Source organism: Pseudopodoces humilis, chromosome 31, assembly GCF_049639895.1.
Source record: "Pseudopodoces humilis isolate 2021_Gansu_Grassland_sample_001 chromosome 31, ASM4963989v1, whole genome shotgun sequence".
Taxonomy (NCBI): domain Eukaryota; kingdom Metazoa; phylum Chordata; class Aves; order Passeriformes; family Paridae; genus Pseudopodoces; species Pseudopodoces humilis.
The window spans coordinates 726,222-741,796 of NC_142230.1; the positions used below are offsets into that span (position 1 = coordinate 726,222).

The 15,575-nt window shown below is 56.2% G+C and overlaps 6 protein-coding genes across 7 annotated transcripts; 4 read left to right on the forward strand and 2 right to left on the reverse strand.

Moving 5' to 3' along the window:
* Nucleotides 1-731: 731 nt before the first annotated feature.
* LOC148182375 (feather keratin 4-like) lies at nucleotides 732-1,476 on the forward strand. The gene is made up of 2 exons (XM_088068565.1): nucleotides 732-766; nucleotides 879-1,476. The coding sequence occupies exon 2, from the start codon at nucleotides 903-905 to the stop codon at nucleotides 1,293-1,295; it is 393 nt and encodes a 130-aa protein (XP_087924691.1). The 5' UTR covers nucleotides 732-766; nucleotides 879-902; the 3' UTR covers nucleotides 1,296-1,476.
* A 1,258-nt stretch (nucleotides 1,477-2,734) lies between these two features.
* Nucleotides 2,735-3,301, reverse strand: LOC148182376 (feather keratin 4-like). Its single transcript, XM_088068569.1, has one exon. It carries the CDS (start codon nucleotides 3,294-3,296, stop codon nucleotides 2,904-2,906), a length of 393 nt encoding a protein of 130 aa, XP_087924695.1. The 5' UTR covers nucleotides 3,297-3,301; the 3' UTR covers nucleotides 2,735-2,903.
* A 966-nt stretch (nucleotides 3,302-4,267) lies between these two features.
* Nucleotides 4,268-5,441, forward strand: LOC148182377 (scale keratin-like). The gene is made up of 2 exons (XM_088068554.1): nucleotides 4,268-4,301; nucleotides 4,696-5,441. The coding sequence occupies exon 2, from the start codon at nucleotides 4,720-4,722 to the stop codon at nucleotides 5,083-5,085; it is 366 nt and encodes a 121-aa protein (XP_087924680.1). The 5' UTR covers nucleotides 4,268-4,301; nucleotides 4,696-4,719; the 3' UTR covers nucleotides 5,086-5,441.
* Nucleotides 5,442-8,122: 2,681 nt separating this feature from the next.
* On the forward strand, nucleotides 8,123-9,674 carry LOC102101868 (scale keratin-like). The gene is made up of 2 exons (XM_005534297.3): nucleotides 8,123-8,142; nucleotides 9,104-9,674. Exon 2 carries the CDS (start codon nucleotides 9,128-9,130, stop codon nucleotides 9,491-9,493), a length of 366 nt encoding a protein of 121 aa, XP_005534354.1. The 5' UTR covers nucleotides 8,123-8,142; nucleotides 9,104-9,127; the 3' UTR covers nucleotides 9,494-9,674.
* A 405-nt stretch (nucleotides 9,675-10,079) lies between these two features.
* On the reverse strand, nucleotides 10,080-11,708 carry LOC148182378 (uncharacterized). Of its 2 annotated transcripts, XM_088068681.1 has the most exons (3): nucleotides 11,681-11,708; nucleotides 10,560-11,057; nucleotides 10,080-10,490 (listed from the first exon to the last, which is right to left on the reverse strand). In XM_088068681.1, exons 2-3 carry the CDS (start codon nucleotides 11,038-11,040, stop codon nucleotides 10,201-10,203), a joined length of 771 nt encoding a protein of 256 aa, XP_087924807.1. In that variant the 5' UTR covers nucleotides 11,041-11,057; nucleotides 11,681-11,708; the 3' UTR covers nucleotides 10,080-10,200. The 2 variants fall into 2 exon arrangements, with proteins under 2 accessions (XP_087924807.1, XP_087924805.1); XM_088068679.1 differs by having other exon boundaries at nucleotides 10,080-11,057.
* Nucleotides 11,709-13,895: 2,187 nt separating this feature from the next.
* Nucleotides 13,896-14,907, forward strand: LOC148182379 (uncharacterized). Its single transcript, XM_088068678.1, has 2 exons — nucleotides 13,896-14,413; nucleotides 14,549-14,907. Exons 1-2 carry the CDS (start codon nucleotides 13,896-13,898, stop codon nucleotides 14,784-14,786), a joined length of 756 nt encoding a protein of 251 aa, XP_087924804.1. The 3' UTR covers nucleotides 14,787-14,907.
* The last annotated feature ends 668 nt before the right edge of the window (nucleotides 14,908-15,575 follow it).

Here is a 15,575-nt window from a genome sequence, read left to right on the forward strand (position 1 = left end):
GCTGGGGCCGCGCCTGCGGGGCCAAGGCGGGCTCGGCCCTGCTGCCGCGGGGCTCTTCTGCTGACTCCTGCCTTTCCTGGCCGGCCCCAAGCTGCACCATCAGCGCCTGCAATTAGCCCGCTGCCACGCTGCAGCCCCAGGCAGGCAGCGCCTGCCCTGGGCCACCCGCTGGCCCTGAGGGCCACCGGGCACAGCCGAGCCAAGGCCCGAGGAAAGGCAGCTCCGCTGGGGCCCTGCCTGCTCAGCACCCTGCAGCACCCGACAGTGCAGCACAGCTGGCCTCCAGCTGCCCCCGGCCGCTGCCCGCCACCTCTGGGACACAGGCGACAAAGAGCCCTCGTGCTACTGAGCCCTGAGCTCCGCGGGACAAGGATCAGAAAGGCCCGGGAAGCGCAACACACTGTAGGGCTCTCTCAGCCCCGGCCAGAGCCCCTCCGAGCCCTCACATGAGCCCCCGGAGCCAAATTGCTGGGTGCCATCAGTGCTCTCAAGGCTGTGACGCGGCAGGAAGGACAGGATGGCTTGGGCAGCGGGAGGTGCTGGGCTGGCAGCTGGGGGATGCTGACTCAGGGAGGGGCAGGGGGGCACAGCCCTGGTGTCAGCAGCAGCAGGAGGAGGAGCAGGAGCAGGAGCAAGAGCAGGGAGTGTCCCCTGTGCAGATTGGCCCGGCTGGAGCTGAGCAATGGCCCGGCTGCTATAAAAGCCGTGCCTGGGCCAGCCGGGGCCAAGCACTGCCCTGGCCACCTTCTCCTCCTCGGGGACAAGGGTAAGTGTGCGAGCGCTTGTGCCCGCGGCTCCCGGCTCCAGCCCGGCGGCCCCTGGGGCTCGGCCGCTGCCTGTGCCGCTCTCCCTCCCGCCACGGCTGCCCTCTCTTGCAGAGCTCGCTCGGATCCCAGGCCAAGATGTCCTGCTACGACCTGTGCCCCCCCAGAAGCAGCGCGGACCTGTGTCCCCCCCGCACCAGCGTGGCCGTGCCCCAGCCCATCGCTGAGAGCTGCAACGAGCTGTGCGCCCGCCAGTGCCCCGACTCGTCGGCCTTGATCCAGCCGCCGCCCGTGGTGGTCACCTTCCCCGGCCCCATCCTCAGCTCCTTCCCCCAGCAAGCCGTGGTGGGCTCCTCCGGAGCCCCGGCCTTTGGCGGCTCCCTGGGGCTGGGCGGCCTCTACGGCGCCGGCGCCACCCAGGCCTCGGGGGGCCTGTGCACCTTTGGCAGAGCCTACGCTGCTCCCGCCTGCAGCCCTTGCGCCTTGCCCCGCTACAGCAAGAAGCTCTGGGACACCTGCGGGCCCTGCTAGAGCCGCCAGAGGCCAGCCCGAGCAGCCGCGCCCGCCTCAGCCCAGCCCGCACAAGCTGAGCTCGCCACAAGCTGCCCCGGCCTCCTGCAGCCCGTGACACCCGGCCTGCCTGGGGCCTGCCCAGCGCCCCTCTGCCAGCCCCTCCCGCCCTGCTCCCCACAATAAACTCTCCTGCAAACCATTCCTGCCTCTCTTGGCCTCTTTTCCAAGTCAGGACGGGTCCGTGGATGGGTTAGTTCCAAGGAACTGGGAGGGGAAATGGTGTTAGAGGGATGGCCCAGAGGAAATGGGAAATGGAAGGGAAAGGAGAGGTAAAATAGAAGAGGGACTGGGGGAGTGGAGATTCAAGAGGGGAAGGTGTTTAAATCTATGGGAAACTGTAGGGATACGAAGGAGAAAGGGGAAGGAGAAGGAGAAGGAGAAGGAGAAGGAGAAGGAGAAGGAGAAGGAGAAGGAGAAGGAGAAGGAGAAGGAGAAGGAGAAGGAGAAGGAGAAGGAGAAGGAGAAGGAGAAGGAGAAGGAGAAGGAGAAGGAGAAGGAGAAGGAGAAGGAGAAGGAGAAGGAGAAGGAGAAGGAGAAGGAGAAGGAGAAGGAGAAGGAGGAGAAGAAGGAGAAGGAGAAGGAGGAGAAGAAGGAGAAGGAGAAGAAGGAGAAGATGGACAAGGACAAGGACAAAGGACAAGAAGCTCCAAGCACTCTGCCTGAAGACAGACAGATGCTCCAGCTTGCAGCCCATGGCACCAGGGGCTTTTACACACCCGCAGCCGTGCTGGCACTGACTGGGGCTGTCCCCGGAGCCGGGAGCCATGCAGGGCCAGAGGCTGTCAGAGCTGCAGCCCCCTGTGCCGTCATGGCTCTGCTTCAGCACCTTGGACAGAAATCAGAGTGAGATATCCCCCCTCACCATTCCCCTCGCACCATGCACCATGTACCCCATTCACACATGACAAGTACATTGAATGTCCGTGTCATCAACTCCTTCTCTTCCCATTCTATATCTTAGCTTTCATTATTAATATTTTTCCCTCTCCTTGTTCCTCATTTCCTCTTCTCTTTCCTCTTTCCTTTTCTGCTCCTCCTTTCTCTTTTCCTCCTTGTCCTCCTTCTCCTTCTCCTTCTCCTCTGCTTCTCCTTGTCCTTGTTCTGCTCCATCGTTTTCTTCTGTGTCCAGCCTTCCTTCTCCTCCTTCTCGTTGTCATTGCTGTTCACCTCCTCGTCCGACTTCACCTTGTCCATTTCCTAACCCACCCCAATTTCTATTTCATCTCCACCTCCTCGAGCGCCTTCCCTCTTCTGTTTTACCCTTCCCCTTCCATTTCCCATTTCCCCATATCCATCCCACTAACACCATTTCCCCTCCCACTCTTGGAACTTCCCCATCCACGAACCTATCCTGAATCGGGAAAAGAGGCCAAGAGAGGCAGGAATAGATTGCAGGAGAGTTTATTGTGGGGAGCAGGGCGGGAGGGGCTGGCAGAGGGGCGCTGGGCAGGCCCCAGGCAGGCCGGGTGTCACGGGCTGCAGGAGGCCGGGGCAGCTTGTGGCGAGCTCAGCTTGTGCGGGCTGGGCTGAGGCGGGCGCGGCTGCTCGGGCTGGCCTCTGGCGGCTCTAGCAGGGCCCGCAGGTGTCCCAGAGCTTCTTGCTGTAGCGGGGCAAGGCGCAAGGGCTGCAGGCGGGAGCAGCGTAGGCTCTGCCAAAGGTGCACAGGCCCCCCGAGGCCTGGGTGGCGCCGGCGCCGTAGAGGCCGCCCAGCCCCAGGGAGCCGCCAAAGGCCGGGGCTCCGGAGGAGCCCACCACGGCTTGCTGGGGGAAGGAGCTGAGGATGGGGCCGGGGAAGGTGACCACCACGGGCGGCGGCTGGATCAAGGCCGACGAGTCGGGGCACTGGCGGGCGCACAGCTCGTTGCAGCTCTCAGCGATGGGCTGGGGCACGGCCACGCTGGTGCGGGGGGGACACAGGTCCGCGCTGCTTCTGGGGGGGCACAGGTCGTAGCAGGACATCTTGGCCTGGGGTCCGAGCGAGCTCTGCAAGAGAGGGCAGCCGTGGCGGGAGGGAGAGCGGCACAGGCAGCGGCCGAGCCCCAGGGGCCGCCGGGCTGGAGCCGGGAGCCGCGGGCACAAGCGCTCGCACACTTACCCTTGTCCCCGAGGAGGAGAAGGTGGCCAGGGCAGTGCTTGGCCCCGGCTGGCCCAGGCACGGCTTTTATAGCAGCCGGGCCATTGCTCAGCTCCAGCCGGGCCAATCTGCACAGGGGACACTCCCTGCTCTTGCTCCTGCTCCTGCTCCTCCTCCTGCTGCTGCTGACACCAGGGCTGTGCCCCCCTGCCCCTCCCTGAGTCAGCATCCCCCAGCTGCCAGCCCAGCACCTCCCGCTGCCCAAGCCATCCTGTCCTTCCTGCCGCGTCACAGCCTTGAGAGCACTGATGGCACCCAGCAATTTGGCTCCGGGGGCTCATGTGAGGGCTCGGAGGGGCTCAGGCCGGGGCTGAGAGAGCCCTACAGTGTGTTGCGCTTCCCGGGCCTTTCTGATCCTTGTCCCGCGGAGCTCAGGGCTCAGTAGCACGAGGGCTCTTTGTCGCCTGTGTCCCAGAGGTGGCGGGCAGCGGCCGGGGGCAGCTGGAGGCCAGCTGTGCTGCACTGTCGGGTGCTGCAGGGTGCTGAGCAGGCAGGGCCCCAGCGGAGCTGCCTTTCCTCGGGCCTTGGCTCGGCTGTGCCCGGTGGCCCTCAGGGCCAGCGGGTGGCCCAGGGCAGGCGCTGCCTGCCTGGGGCTGCAGCGTGGCAGCGGGCTAATTGCAGGCGCTGATGGTGCAGCTTGGGGCCGGCCAGGAAAGGCAGGAGTCAGCAGAAGAGCCCCGCGGCAGCAGGGCCGAGCCCGCCTTGGCCCCGCAGGCGCGGCCCCAGCGTGGGCAGCCCCTGCCCCGCCTCTGCGGCCTCCCATAAAAGCGCTGTCCCGGGCCAGGGCTGCATCCACCGCTGCGGCCTCGCTCTGCTCAGCCCAAGGGCAGGTGGGTGCCTGCGGGGCTCTGCCTCCTGGCCCAGGGGCTGCCCAGGGCCCTCGGTGGCCAGCGGAGCTGCCGGGGCAGCGGCCGTGCTGGCAGCAGCCTGGCCCGGCCAGGCCCGGCCGAGCCTCGTCGGGATGAGCGAGGAAGGAGCCCCTTGGGCGGGCCGGACGGAGCCGGGCCGGGCACAGGGACTGACTCGGGCAGGGATTTTTGGCAGCTCTCTGCCTCTGGCCATCATCATCGCGGCTCTCAGGGGGCTGCAGGGCACGGGGCCAGTGCCGGGCAGGCTGGCCAAGGCTGGGGGGCTTTGGCCGCTCAGGGAACGGGGCGCTGCTGATGCGGGAGCTGCCCTTGTCTCCGCTGCTTGTAACCGCTGCTTGTCCCAATTGCCTTTCAGCCTCATCTCGTCTCTCACGCCAACATGTCCTGCTACGACCTGTGTCCTCCCCGCACCAGCGTGGCCGTGCCCCAGCCCATCGCTGAGAGCTGCAACGAGCTGTGCGCCCGCCAGTGCCCCGACTCGTCGGCCTTGATCCAGCCGCCGCCCGTGGTGGTCACCTTCCCCGGCCCCATCCTCAGCTCCTTCCCCCAGCAAGCCGTGGTGGGCTCCTCCGGAGCCCCGGCCTTTGGCGGCTCCCTGGGGCTGGGCGGCCTCTACGGCGCCGGCGCCACCCAGGCCTCGGGGGGCCTGTGCACCTTTGGCAGAGCCTACGCTGCTCCCGCCTGCAGCCCTTGCGCCTTGCCCCGCTACAGCAAGAAGCTCTGGGACACCTGCGGGCCCTGCTAGAGCCGCCAGAGAGGCTTTTTTATGTGTCAGCAATGGAGAAATCCCGATATTTTTCATCCCATTACTGTCGCCATTAGTGTTTTCTTTAAACCTCTTCTTTTCCGTTGCTTATTATTTTGCTTTATGTCCAGTTTGAGCATCTAATTCTTTATATTCTCTTTTAGTAATGTGTTATGTATAATAATTTCATTGTTCTTTCCTTATCTTTGATCTTTATTTTTTATGTCGTTTATATCAACCTCATGTTATATTTCCATTTATTTATCTCTGATTGTTGAGAACTGCATATTTTAAAAATTTTGGCTTCAGTTGTTCTGTTCTCTATGTCGTCCTTGTTTATCCATGCTTTTCTTTGTACTGTGTGATTTATTCACATTTTTTTCTGCAATAAATCTCTTATGCATCGAATTTTTGTGTTGCTTTCATCTCTTGTTGTCTTAAATGGTGATGAGCATTCATTTGAAGTCTTACCCTCTCGTTACGTGGTGTTGAACTTGACCATTTCTGGTTGTTTAAATCTCTGGAGAGCCACTGGAAAGGGCTGGGAGTGCCGCAGCCACTGTGAGAGGCTGCCCTGGATGACACAAAAGGGAAAGTAAGAGCAGGGCAGGGCCCGGTCTGGCCAAACCCAGCGGCTACGAGCGATCTGATCAGGGCTGAGGTGCCTGGCAGCTCCTCCCTGCTTCCTCTGGGCGCTGTTACTCAGCCCTGGGACATGCGAGGCGCAGTAAAACAAAAATACGGCGAGCAGAGGTCATTACTCGGCGCTTCCCAAGTGCTCTCACAGCCCTTGCTCCTCAGAGGCTCGAGAAAAATCTGCAAATAGCGGGAGGCTTTCCTCACTGGAACCCCCCCCAAAATAAATGTTGTAGTTCGGAGAGCGCTGAAATCGCGGCGTTTTTAATACAAAGTAGAGAGAGGCAATCACAGAATCATGGAATGGTTTGGGTTGGATCTTAAAATCATCTCATTCCACACCCTGCCCTTCCACTACCCCAGGCTGCTCCAAGCCCTGTCCAACCTGTCCTTGGACACTTCCAGGGACGGGGCAGCCGTGGATTATCCAGTGCCAGGGCCTCCCCACCCTCACAGGGAAGAATTTATCTCCAAAATCCCATCTAAACCCCCTCCCCGTCAGTCTGAGCCCATTCCCCGTGCCCTGGCACTCCATCCCTTGGGAATTGTCTCTCCCCGCGTTCCTTGTGGCCCCTTCAGGTCCTGCCAGGCCACCGTGAGGTCACCTCAGAGCTCCCCCTTCTCCAAAAGGAGCAATCCCAATTCTCCCAGCCTTTCCTCCATCCCTCGGATCCTCCTGGAGCCTCCTCTGGGCTCTCTCCAGCAGCTCCAGCTCCTCCCGGGGCCGGGATCCAGGGCTGGGGCAGCTCTGCAGGTGGGGTCTCACCTGAGCAGGGCTGAATCCCCCCTCCCCTGCTGCCCACGGGGTTTTGATGCAGCCCAAGAGAAACGGATTTGAAAGGAGTTTGTGCCCTGAGCCAGGGATGAGGCACAACTTGCTCTGACTGTCAGATTTATGTAAAATATAAATCAAGGCAAAGAAATCTCCCCCAGGCTGGGAGATGTGGGAACCACTCAATCCTTTCCTGTGCTTGCAGAATCGGGGTTTTTTTTCCCTTTTCCCTGCAGCAAATACAGGGAAATTTGTTGGGGCAGCAAGCAAAACACAAACCTAAACCCAAATATTTATCACTTGCGGAGAAAATTAAAATATTGGGGTGAATCTGGACCACAACAACCAACAGCATAGGAATTAAGAGCAGACATTTCATCTCTGGTGGGGAATTTCTCCAGGAATGACAAGAAGGGTCTGTAAAATGCACTGGATACAGGTGAAAACCTAAAAGTTGTGCTCTGAAAAATCACAGAGAAAGGGTAAATAATAGCAAATATTTATTTTTTATGGAAAATATAGTTTGAAATAAGACAAATACTGTAAAGGTTGAATCTTAACCTCACAGAGGATTCAATCACGGATATGGAAAGGATTTTTTTTAAAAGAAATAAAAACAAGAGCTGCATTAATTATTAACCCTTGACTTCCAATGGCACAAATCATGATTTAATTAAAGTAATGGCAGGCACCACCTTGTTTCCTGCACATTAAAGCAGCTGGGGTTGTGTAAGAGTGAAATGTCTAAATCACCCATGTCATACAACACCGAGTATTAGCTGAGTTGAACACCATGTAATGACTGTTTGTGAAATCATTGCAAAGTATTTTTCTCAAGAAGGGCCAGAACACTCCTGATAACAGATTACACCCACAACATTAAAGAAAAACCTTGATCTGCCTCTCTGATTTTTCCTCAGAATTGGAATCACAAGATTTGATAGGGGAACATTCAGCACCACCGACCCTTTTAAAACTGAATTTCATTTCCCACTGAAAGGTTTTTAGCTAAAAAAATGTGGGATTGATTTCAAAACTCCCTCTCAATGGAAAACTATTGTGGAATTGCTGAGTGTCCTGGATGATCTCAGCAGATATTCATGACCCCTTAAATACAACTCAGACCAGCAAGTTCTCTTTAATTAGGGCTGGAAAAGACGTTTATTCCTGGGTAGTCCTGGAATAAGCTGGTTTCTGCTTCTAATTAATTTATCAGATAATTTTAAAGGGCTGTTAAGGAAAAAATGTCCATGTCAGCCAAAGATGAGTCTTACAAAATCTTGGAGCAGACGAGCTCATGACAAGGTTGTAAAGGAAGAAGTAACATGTGGAGTCAGCTTAATGAACGTGGTAATTCCAGTGAGGTCACTCTAATGATTCCAGGAGTTGCCAGCGCCAATTAAGACCCAAGATTAAAGAAATCAGGATGGTGAAACTCCGACATCACCCGATAGGAGAATGTGAATGGAATCAGAACTGCCGCAAACTCCAAACTTTTGTGACTCAAAGCTGGTAAACAATTTCTTTGAGGCAGAACCCCCATCCCAAGCAAGATTCCAAACCCTCAGGAATGTCGGGATCCTCTATATAAGCTCCAGTGCCTGGGTCCATCCAGACACTTCTCAAGCTCATTCGCCTTGCAGAGCTTAGTGAGTATGAATTTTTCATTTCTTTCTATTTATTTAATCAGAGCTTGTAGCAGAGAAGTTGTAGAAGATTCCTTTAGGAAGGCTGAGATTTAGAACAGCTTTACATCACTTCTGTCTGGAATTGCTCTTAGTGGAACCGGTGGGAAATGTGGGATTTGGGAGTCTGGGTGTGAGCACAGAAATTCTGAGACATTTGAGTGTTCCAAGCCAATTAGCAGCTTTTAAAAGCCACAGATTAAAGCAGTGATTTCAGGTGATTATTTCAGTATTTTATAAAATTCAAGATGAGCATTGAGACCCTTTTCAGGTGAGTCCAGTGGCATTCTCAGAGTCTTAACAAACCTTCCAGTTCCACAGAAAGCCACATCTAATTCAGGGCTCTATCCCCACTTTGGGGAAGTTTATTTGAGACGGGACTGAGGTTTTTATATTTTTCTTCAGGGTTGGCATTTCCAAAAGCTGAAAGACACAACCATGTGGGGCCAGAACAAAGATCAGTCTGTGGGGTCGGGCCATGATGGGGATGGTTTTACAGAGGCAGGAACTTTTTGATCAAGGCACTCAGTGTGTGTTCACCATGTCGCTCAAGGCTGAACATAAAACGCAACGCAGCGATTCCAATCCTTGGGAAAAATTCTGTCATCAGCTTGCTGCTCTTGATAGTTTTTATATCTACATCTGTTTCAAGCCAACCTTTACCCTGTCAAGATGTCCTGCCCTGACCCCTTGGGACGGAGCCGGGCCGGGCACAGGGACTGACTCGGGCAGGGATTTTTGGCAGCTCTCTGCCTCTGGCCATCATCATCGCGGCTCTCAGGGGGCTGCAGGGCACGGGGCCAGTGCCGGGCAGGCTGGCCAAGGCTGGGGGGCTTTGGCCGCTCAGGGAACGGGGCGCTGCTGATGCGGGAGCTGCCCTTGTCTCCGCTGCTTGTAACCGCTGCTTGTCCCAATTGCCTTTCAGCCTCATCTCGTCTCTCACGCCAACATGTCCTGCTACGACCTGTGTCCTCCCCGCACCAGCGTGGCCGTGCCCCAGCCCATCGCTGAGAGCTGCAACGAGCTGTGCGCCCGCCAGTGCCCCGACTCGTCGGCCTTGATCCAGCCGCCGCCCGTGGTGGTCACCTTCCCCGGCCCCATCCTCAGCTCCTTCCCCCAGCAAGCCGTGGTGGGCTCCTCCGGAGCCCCGGCCTTTGGCGGCTCCCTGGGGCTGGGCGGCCTCTACGGCGCCGGCGCCACCCAGGCCTCGGGGGGCCTGTGCACCTTTGGCAGAGCCTACGCTGCTCCCGCCTGCAGCCCTTGCGCCTTGCCCCGCTACAGCAAGAAGCTCTGGGACACCTGCGGGCCCTGCTAGAGCCGCCAGAGGCCAGCCCGAGCAGCCGCGCCCGCCTCAGCCCAGCCCGCACAAGCTGAGCTCGCCACAAGCTGCCCCGGCCTCCTGCAGCCCGTGACACCCGGCCTGCCTGGGGCCTGCCCAGCGCCCCTCTGCCAGCCCCTCCCGCCCTGCTCCCCACAATAAACTCTCCTGCAAACCATTCCTGCCTCTCTTGGCCTCTTTTCACAAGTCAGGAAGAGCCAAGGGCCTTGGCCAAGTGAGGAACTCCAGGCAACTCCTGCACAGGAGTGAACATCCCCCCCAGGGGAAAAAATAAAGGACAAATGAAAACCAGAGAGGCTTTTGCGCAGCACAAAAAGGGGTTTAATGTCAGAGAAAAGAGCGACAGCCGAGTGCAGGGAATCCAGGAGATCCCAGGGACAGCGGGGGATGCAGGACTCGTGTTTTGGGAGCGGGATACAGCCAGGAGATGGGGGGCTCAGGGGGCAACAGAGGGGATGGGGGTCTCAGGGAATCCCGGGGGAATGGAGGGATCAGGGAATCACGGGGGAATGGAGGGATCAGGGAATCCCGGGGGAATGGAGGGATCAGGGAATCACGAGGGAATGGAGGGCTCAGGGCACAGCCGGGGCTGCTGGCCACACTCAGCTGCCGCTGCCCGTGGCTCCTGCCCGCTGTCCCCAAGGCCCGGGCTGGGCTCCAGGGCTGGCACTGCCAGGGGGGCTTTAGAAAACCCCACAGCTCCCGCGGCGGGACCTGCCCCATCCCTGGGAGCCGGGCAGGGAATAGCCCAGGCCCCGCGAGGAGAAGCCGGAGCTGTAGGAGCTCCCGCAATTGCCAAAGGAGCCCCCATAGCCCCCCAGGGAGCCCCCATAGCCCCCACAGCTTCCCAGGCCAAAGGAGCCCCCATAGCCCTGGGAGCTCCCATATCCAAGGGAGCCCCCATAGCCCGGGAAGCCCCCAGAACCCCCATAGCCCCCAGACCCAAAGGAGCCCCTATAACCACGGGAGCTCCCTAACCCAAAGGAGCCCCCATAGCCCTGGGAACCTCCATAAGGTCCCCACCCAAAGGAGCCCCCAGAACCTCCCGACCCAAAGGAGCCCCCATAGCCAGAGGAGCCCCCATAACCTCCAGCCCCAAAGGAGCCCCCATAGCCAGAGGAGCCCCCCAAGTGTCCATAACCTCCAGCCCCAAAGGAGCCCCCATAGCCAGAGGAGCCCCCCAAGTGTCCATAACCTCCAGCCCCAAAGGAGCCCCCATAGCCAGAGGAGCCCCCCAAGGCCAGAGGGCCCCCGTAACCCCCAGCACCTCCCAGCCCAAAGGAGCCCCCAGAGCCAGAGGAGCTGCGGGAACTGAAGGAACGCCCCAGCCAGGCTGGGCCCGACGATCCCACGAAGCTCTCCTGAGGGCAGGTGCTGAGCAGGGGGCCCGGGAAGGTCACCACCACCGGCGGGGGCTGGATCAGGGCTCTGGAGTCGGGACACTGCTGCACACACGGCTCGTTGGAGCTCTCGGCGATGGGCTGCGGGCAGCTCACCCCACAGGACTCGTTGGAGTAGGACATCCTTCTCTGCTGGGCGGCTGCAACGCACAGCAGGAGTAAGGTTTCATCTCTAGAAATTTCCGCCTGTTCTTTCTCATGGAATATTTGAGAGCCCGGAGTTCACTGCTTTCCAAACCTGACCCTCATCTGGCCACAAAAATCACATTCCAGACTGTCTGCTGTCAAGATCCCCGAGATGTTCCACAGAGATGAAAACATCTGGTGTCATCTCTGGTGAATCCCACACTTCTTACACTGTGACAAATCTGGTTTTATCTCTATAGAAATTTATTAAGAGCAGCTGAAATCTAGCCATGTTTCTATTGGAAGTTAAGAAGTGTCAGATACAAAGCTGCAATTTTTATAGTTTCATATCCTATTCCAAGTAGCTCTCAGCTTCCAAACCAGAAAATTTACCCTTATGGAACAAATATTCCCACAAGGTGGGAATGATCGCTCGGATATTTTTAAATTTTACAGTCACGCATTGGACCTAAAATGCCTGGGAAATGGTTATTCCAAGTGGCATGGTGAAAATTCACATTTTACTCTAGAACAGCCTTCTGAGACACACAGTTTCTTAATCTGCCAATCCATAACATTAATGAATTGGGTGGGAAAAGAGAGGGATAGAGAAGGATAGAGTTGAAATCGGACTTACCCTGTTCACCGAGGCGAATAACTGAGGAGATGTGGATGGAGATGTGTGTGGAGGAGATGTGGAGTGGTGGCAGCTTTTATACATTTCCCAAAGTGCTTACAAGGACAAAACGCCCTCCGTGCCTCCGGTCCCACCACCCTCGCGTGGAGGGATTTAATTCTGCTGGCTTTGCACTGCCACTCCCCACGCGCAGAAAACGGGCGTGAGGCCGTGTCATGACAGACTTGAGGGCATCGAGGTGGTGGGTGATGAAGTGATAATCCCCATCGTGAGCCCTGTCTTTAGGTTCGATGAGTTCAGATTAATTAGCCTTTTGATAATTGGTGGGTGTTAAGTGAATCCTGTGAAAACCCATGGAAGCTGCACGAAAAGAAGGAGACGGGTACCAGAAATGAAGAGAATGTCAATTACCTCCAAATGCTTTAGAAACCTGAGGAGTTTTGAGATCCGTGTTTGCAGCTCAAACACCATTAATTGCTCAGCAATTCCAAGATGGGTTCCGTTGCTCCATTCCCTGCTGGCTTTGGAATGCCACGGAGGCAGTGACACTTTGGGGATGTTCCAGATCCTTCCAGGACCATGAGATACAGAACACTGATCGTTAAGCCTGAAAATTCAGATAATTTGCAATCAGGCTTTTATTTCTCCCCTAAAATTCAGGATGTTTCAGCAAAAAGCTGCCTCATAAATTCAGAAGAAGCTGCACTTGGTGTGCCAGATGACGTACTTGTCATAATAATCCCAAACTCATTAATAGTTAATAATACAAAGAATTTGAGCTCATGAATGAAAATCAAATAATTGCCAGCACTGAAATTATTAATCAGAGGTTGGTTAGGGAATCCAGAGGAGTGACATTGATTGATATTTTTAAATGATGCTGTTTCATAACAAGGGAGCTCCTAACTCCGAATAAATCCTCATAACTCCCGTCCTTCATTTAATAGGATAATAACAGAAATTGCAAGCCCTGACTATTAATGAGTATTTATGAGGAAGATTGAAGTCATTATCCTCCAGGTGCCTCTCACTATTATCAGCAAATCCTGATGACATTTCAGAAGCAGAGCTATTTTACAATTTAGATTTAATTTATTGCCTCCCTTTTGCAATACCGTAAAATTAGAAAACAATTGTAAGAGGAAAGAAAATAAATATCTGCAGGATGTACCAGACTCGTCCTAATAAAATATGTTATTATTTTATTACTGCTTTATTAAATTCTTTCTTTTTTCTGTGGTCAGTACTTCGGGGGTGGGGGGAAAGAAAATAAAGATTTTTAATGTATTTCTAACTGAACTTCTTAAAGCTGAGATTTCAAATGAAATCGTGAAATGTTTGGAATTAGATTTAGGCCGAGGTCTCTTCTGGCTGTACCAATTTCTGCCTCTTTGGGGACAACTTTTATAGATCCCAACTCAGCTACAAGGAGAATTTGTGTCCTCTCAGAGCCACAATTTTAGGTCTGGTTGGGTGACCTTCACCTGATGAAGGTGGCACCACAAAGGGCTCCGTGGTGATCATGGAAGTCACCTTGGCCATTAAGATGTCCCAATAAAACGCGACAACATTAAAACTGGACTAAAGCAGAACTGGCTTTAATGGAGCCCCAAGTTCCCCAAATCCCCTCAAATCACCCTCAGAGGGAGCTGATTGCCATCAGCAGTTGTGTCACAGCCACTCGAGTTTGGGAGGGACAGTGCTGAGGTGACAGAATCGAAGCACCCAGTATCGCCTTGGTTTTGTAATAAACGAGGACGGGAGGCACGAAGCGTGGCTTTGAGGAGGATATAAAAGCTCAGCTCACCCACAGCCCTTCATCCACTCCTCTCGTTCCCACCCTTGCAGCGAGCAAGGTAAGTGGTGTCGCTCGTATTCTTAAAATCTGAATTTCTACACAAAGTCTGTGAGCCTTTTTTCCTCTTCCTCTTGGCTTCTTTCTCGCTGGTCTTACACCTTCGAGTGAATCTTTGCCACAGGTTGCTACAGATTCCTTTAATTTATCCAGCACAGAATTTCTCTTGCGAGGATGATCATGGTGAGAGGAAGGTTAAAGGTGGAGTTGGTGCAATAATGAGATTTCTTTGATATCACCTTCGAATTTATCTGTTATCCTTTGATATTTCAGACACAGAGAGCTCAGTTTTGGTTCTTCTCAGCCAGTTTAGCTTAAAATTCCTTCCTGCTGTGCGTTGCAGCCGCCCAGCAGAGAAGGATGTCCTACTCCAACGAGTCCTGTGGGGTGAGCTGCCCGCAGCCCATCGCCGAGAGCTCCAACGAGCCGTGTGTGCAGCAGTGTCCCGACTCCAGAGCCCTGATCCAGCCCCCGCCGGTGGTGGTGACCTTCCCGGGCCCCCTGCTCAGCACCTGCCCCCAGGAGAGCTTCGTGGGATCGTCGGGCCCAGCCTGGCTGGGGCGTTCCTTCAGTTCCCGCAGCTCCTCTGGCTCTGGGGGCTCCTTTGGGCTGGGAGGTGCTGGGGGTTACGGGGGCCCTCTGGCCTTGGGGGGCTCCTCTGGCTATGGGGGCTCCTTTGGGGCTGGAGGTTATGGACACTTGGGGGGCTCCTCTGGCTATGGGGGCTCCTTTGGGTCAGGAGGTTATGGGGGCTCCTCTGGTTATGGGGGCTCCTTTGGGGCTGGAGGTTATGGACACTTGGGGGGCTCCTCTGGCTATGGGGGCTCCTTTGGGGCTAGAGGTTATGGGGGCTCCTCTGGCTATGGGGGCTCCTTTGGGTCGGGAGGTTCTGGGGGCTCCTTTGGGTGGGGACCTTATGGAGGTTCCCAGGGCTATGGGGGCTCCTTTGGGTTAGGGGTCTCCCGTGGTTATAGGGGCTCCTTTGGGTCTGGGAGCTATGGGGGTTCTGGGAGCTTCCCGGGCTATGGGGGCTCCCTTGGATATGGGAGCTCCCAGGGCTATGGGGGCTCCTTTGGCCTGGGAAGCTGTGGGGGCTATGGGGGCTCCCTGGGGGGCTATGGGGGCTCCCTGGGGGGCTATGGGGGCTCCTTTGGCAACAGCTCCGGCTTCTCCTCGCGGGGCCTGGGCTATTCCCTGCCCGGCTCCCAGGGATGGGGCAGGTCCCGCCGCGGGAGCTGTGGGGTTTTCTAAAGCCCCCCTGGCAGTGCCAGCCCTGGAGCCCAGCCCGGGCCTTGGGGACAGCGGGCAGGAGCCACGGGCAGCGGCAGCTGAGTGTGGCCAGCAGCCCCGGCTGTGCCCTGAGCCCTCCATTCCCTCGTGATTCCCTGATCCCTCCATTCCCCCGGGAATGTCCTGATCCCTCCATTCCCCCGGGATTCCCTGATCCCTCCAATCCCCTCGGGAATGTCTGATCCCTCCATTCCCCCGGGAATGTCCTGATCCCTCCATTCCCCCGTGATGCCCTGATCCTTCCATTCCCCCGGGATTCCCTGAGACCCCCATCCCCTCTGTTGCCCCCTGAGCCCCCCATCTCCTGGCTGTATCCCGCTCCCAGAACACGAGTCCTGCATCCCCCGCTGTCCCTGGGATCTCCTGGATTCCCTGCACTCGGCTGTCGCTCTTTTCTCTGACATTAAACCCCTTTTTGTGCTGCACAAAAGCCTCTCTGGTTTTCATTTGTCCTTTATATTTTCCTCCGGGGTTAAAAGCCCGCAGCGTGCTGAGGGTTCTTTATCGCAGGATCTGCCCTCCTCCACGCCTTTAAAACGTGCAATGGGAATTTAATTGGGGTACTTAACACCATGTCCAGGAATGTTTGTTTAGCAATTCACACGCCATTATCTTCCCCGAGGTTCAGGGTAATTGTTTCTTGCTCTCTGGTGACACCTGAGGCCCCTCAATCACCACATCGTTTAGCAAGAGATGTTATTAACACATCATTGCGGCGTTCCTAAGCTGGTAGGACAACAAAGGGAGAAC

Bases quoted from the DNA above. Each gene is read 5' to 3' on its own strand.
- LOC148182377 (XM_088068554.1), top strand. From the start codon at position 4,720: ATGTCCTGCTACGACCTGTGTCCTCCCCGCACCAGCGTGGCCGTGCCC.
- LOC148182375 (XM_088068565.1), top strand. From the start codon at position 903: ATGTCCTGCTACGACCTGTGCCCCCCCAGAAGCAGCGCGGACCTGTGT.
- LOC102101868 (XM_005534297.3), top strand. From the start codon at position 9,128: ATGTCCTGCTACGACCTGTGTCCTCCCCGCACCAGCGTGGCCGTGCCC.
- LOC148182378 (XM_088068679.1), bottom strand. From the start codon at position 11,040: ATGTCCTACTCCAACGAGTCCTGTGGGGTGAGCTGCCCGCAGCCCATC.
- LOC148182379 (XM_088068678.1), top strand. From the start codon at position 13,896: ATGTCCTACTCCAACGAGTCCTGTGGGGTGAGCTGCCCGCAGCCCATC. The intron at 14,414-14,548 runs GTCGGGAGGTTC...GGGTTCTGGGAG, and splicing joins GGCTATGGGGGCTCCTTTGG to CTTCCCGGGCTATGGGGGCT.
- LOC148182376 (XM_088068569.1), bottom strand. From the start codon at position 3,296: ATGTCCTGCTACGACCTGTGCCCCCCCAGAAGCAGCGCGGACCTGTGT.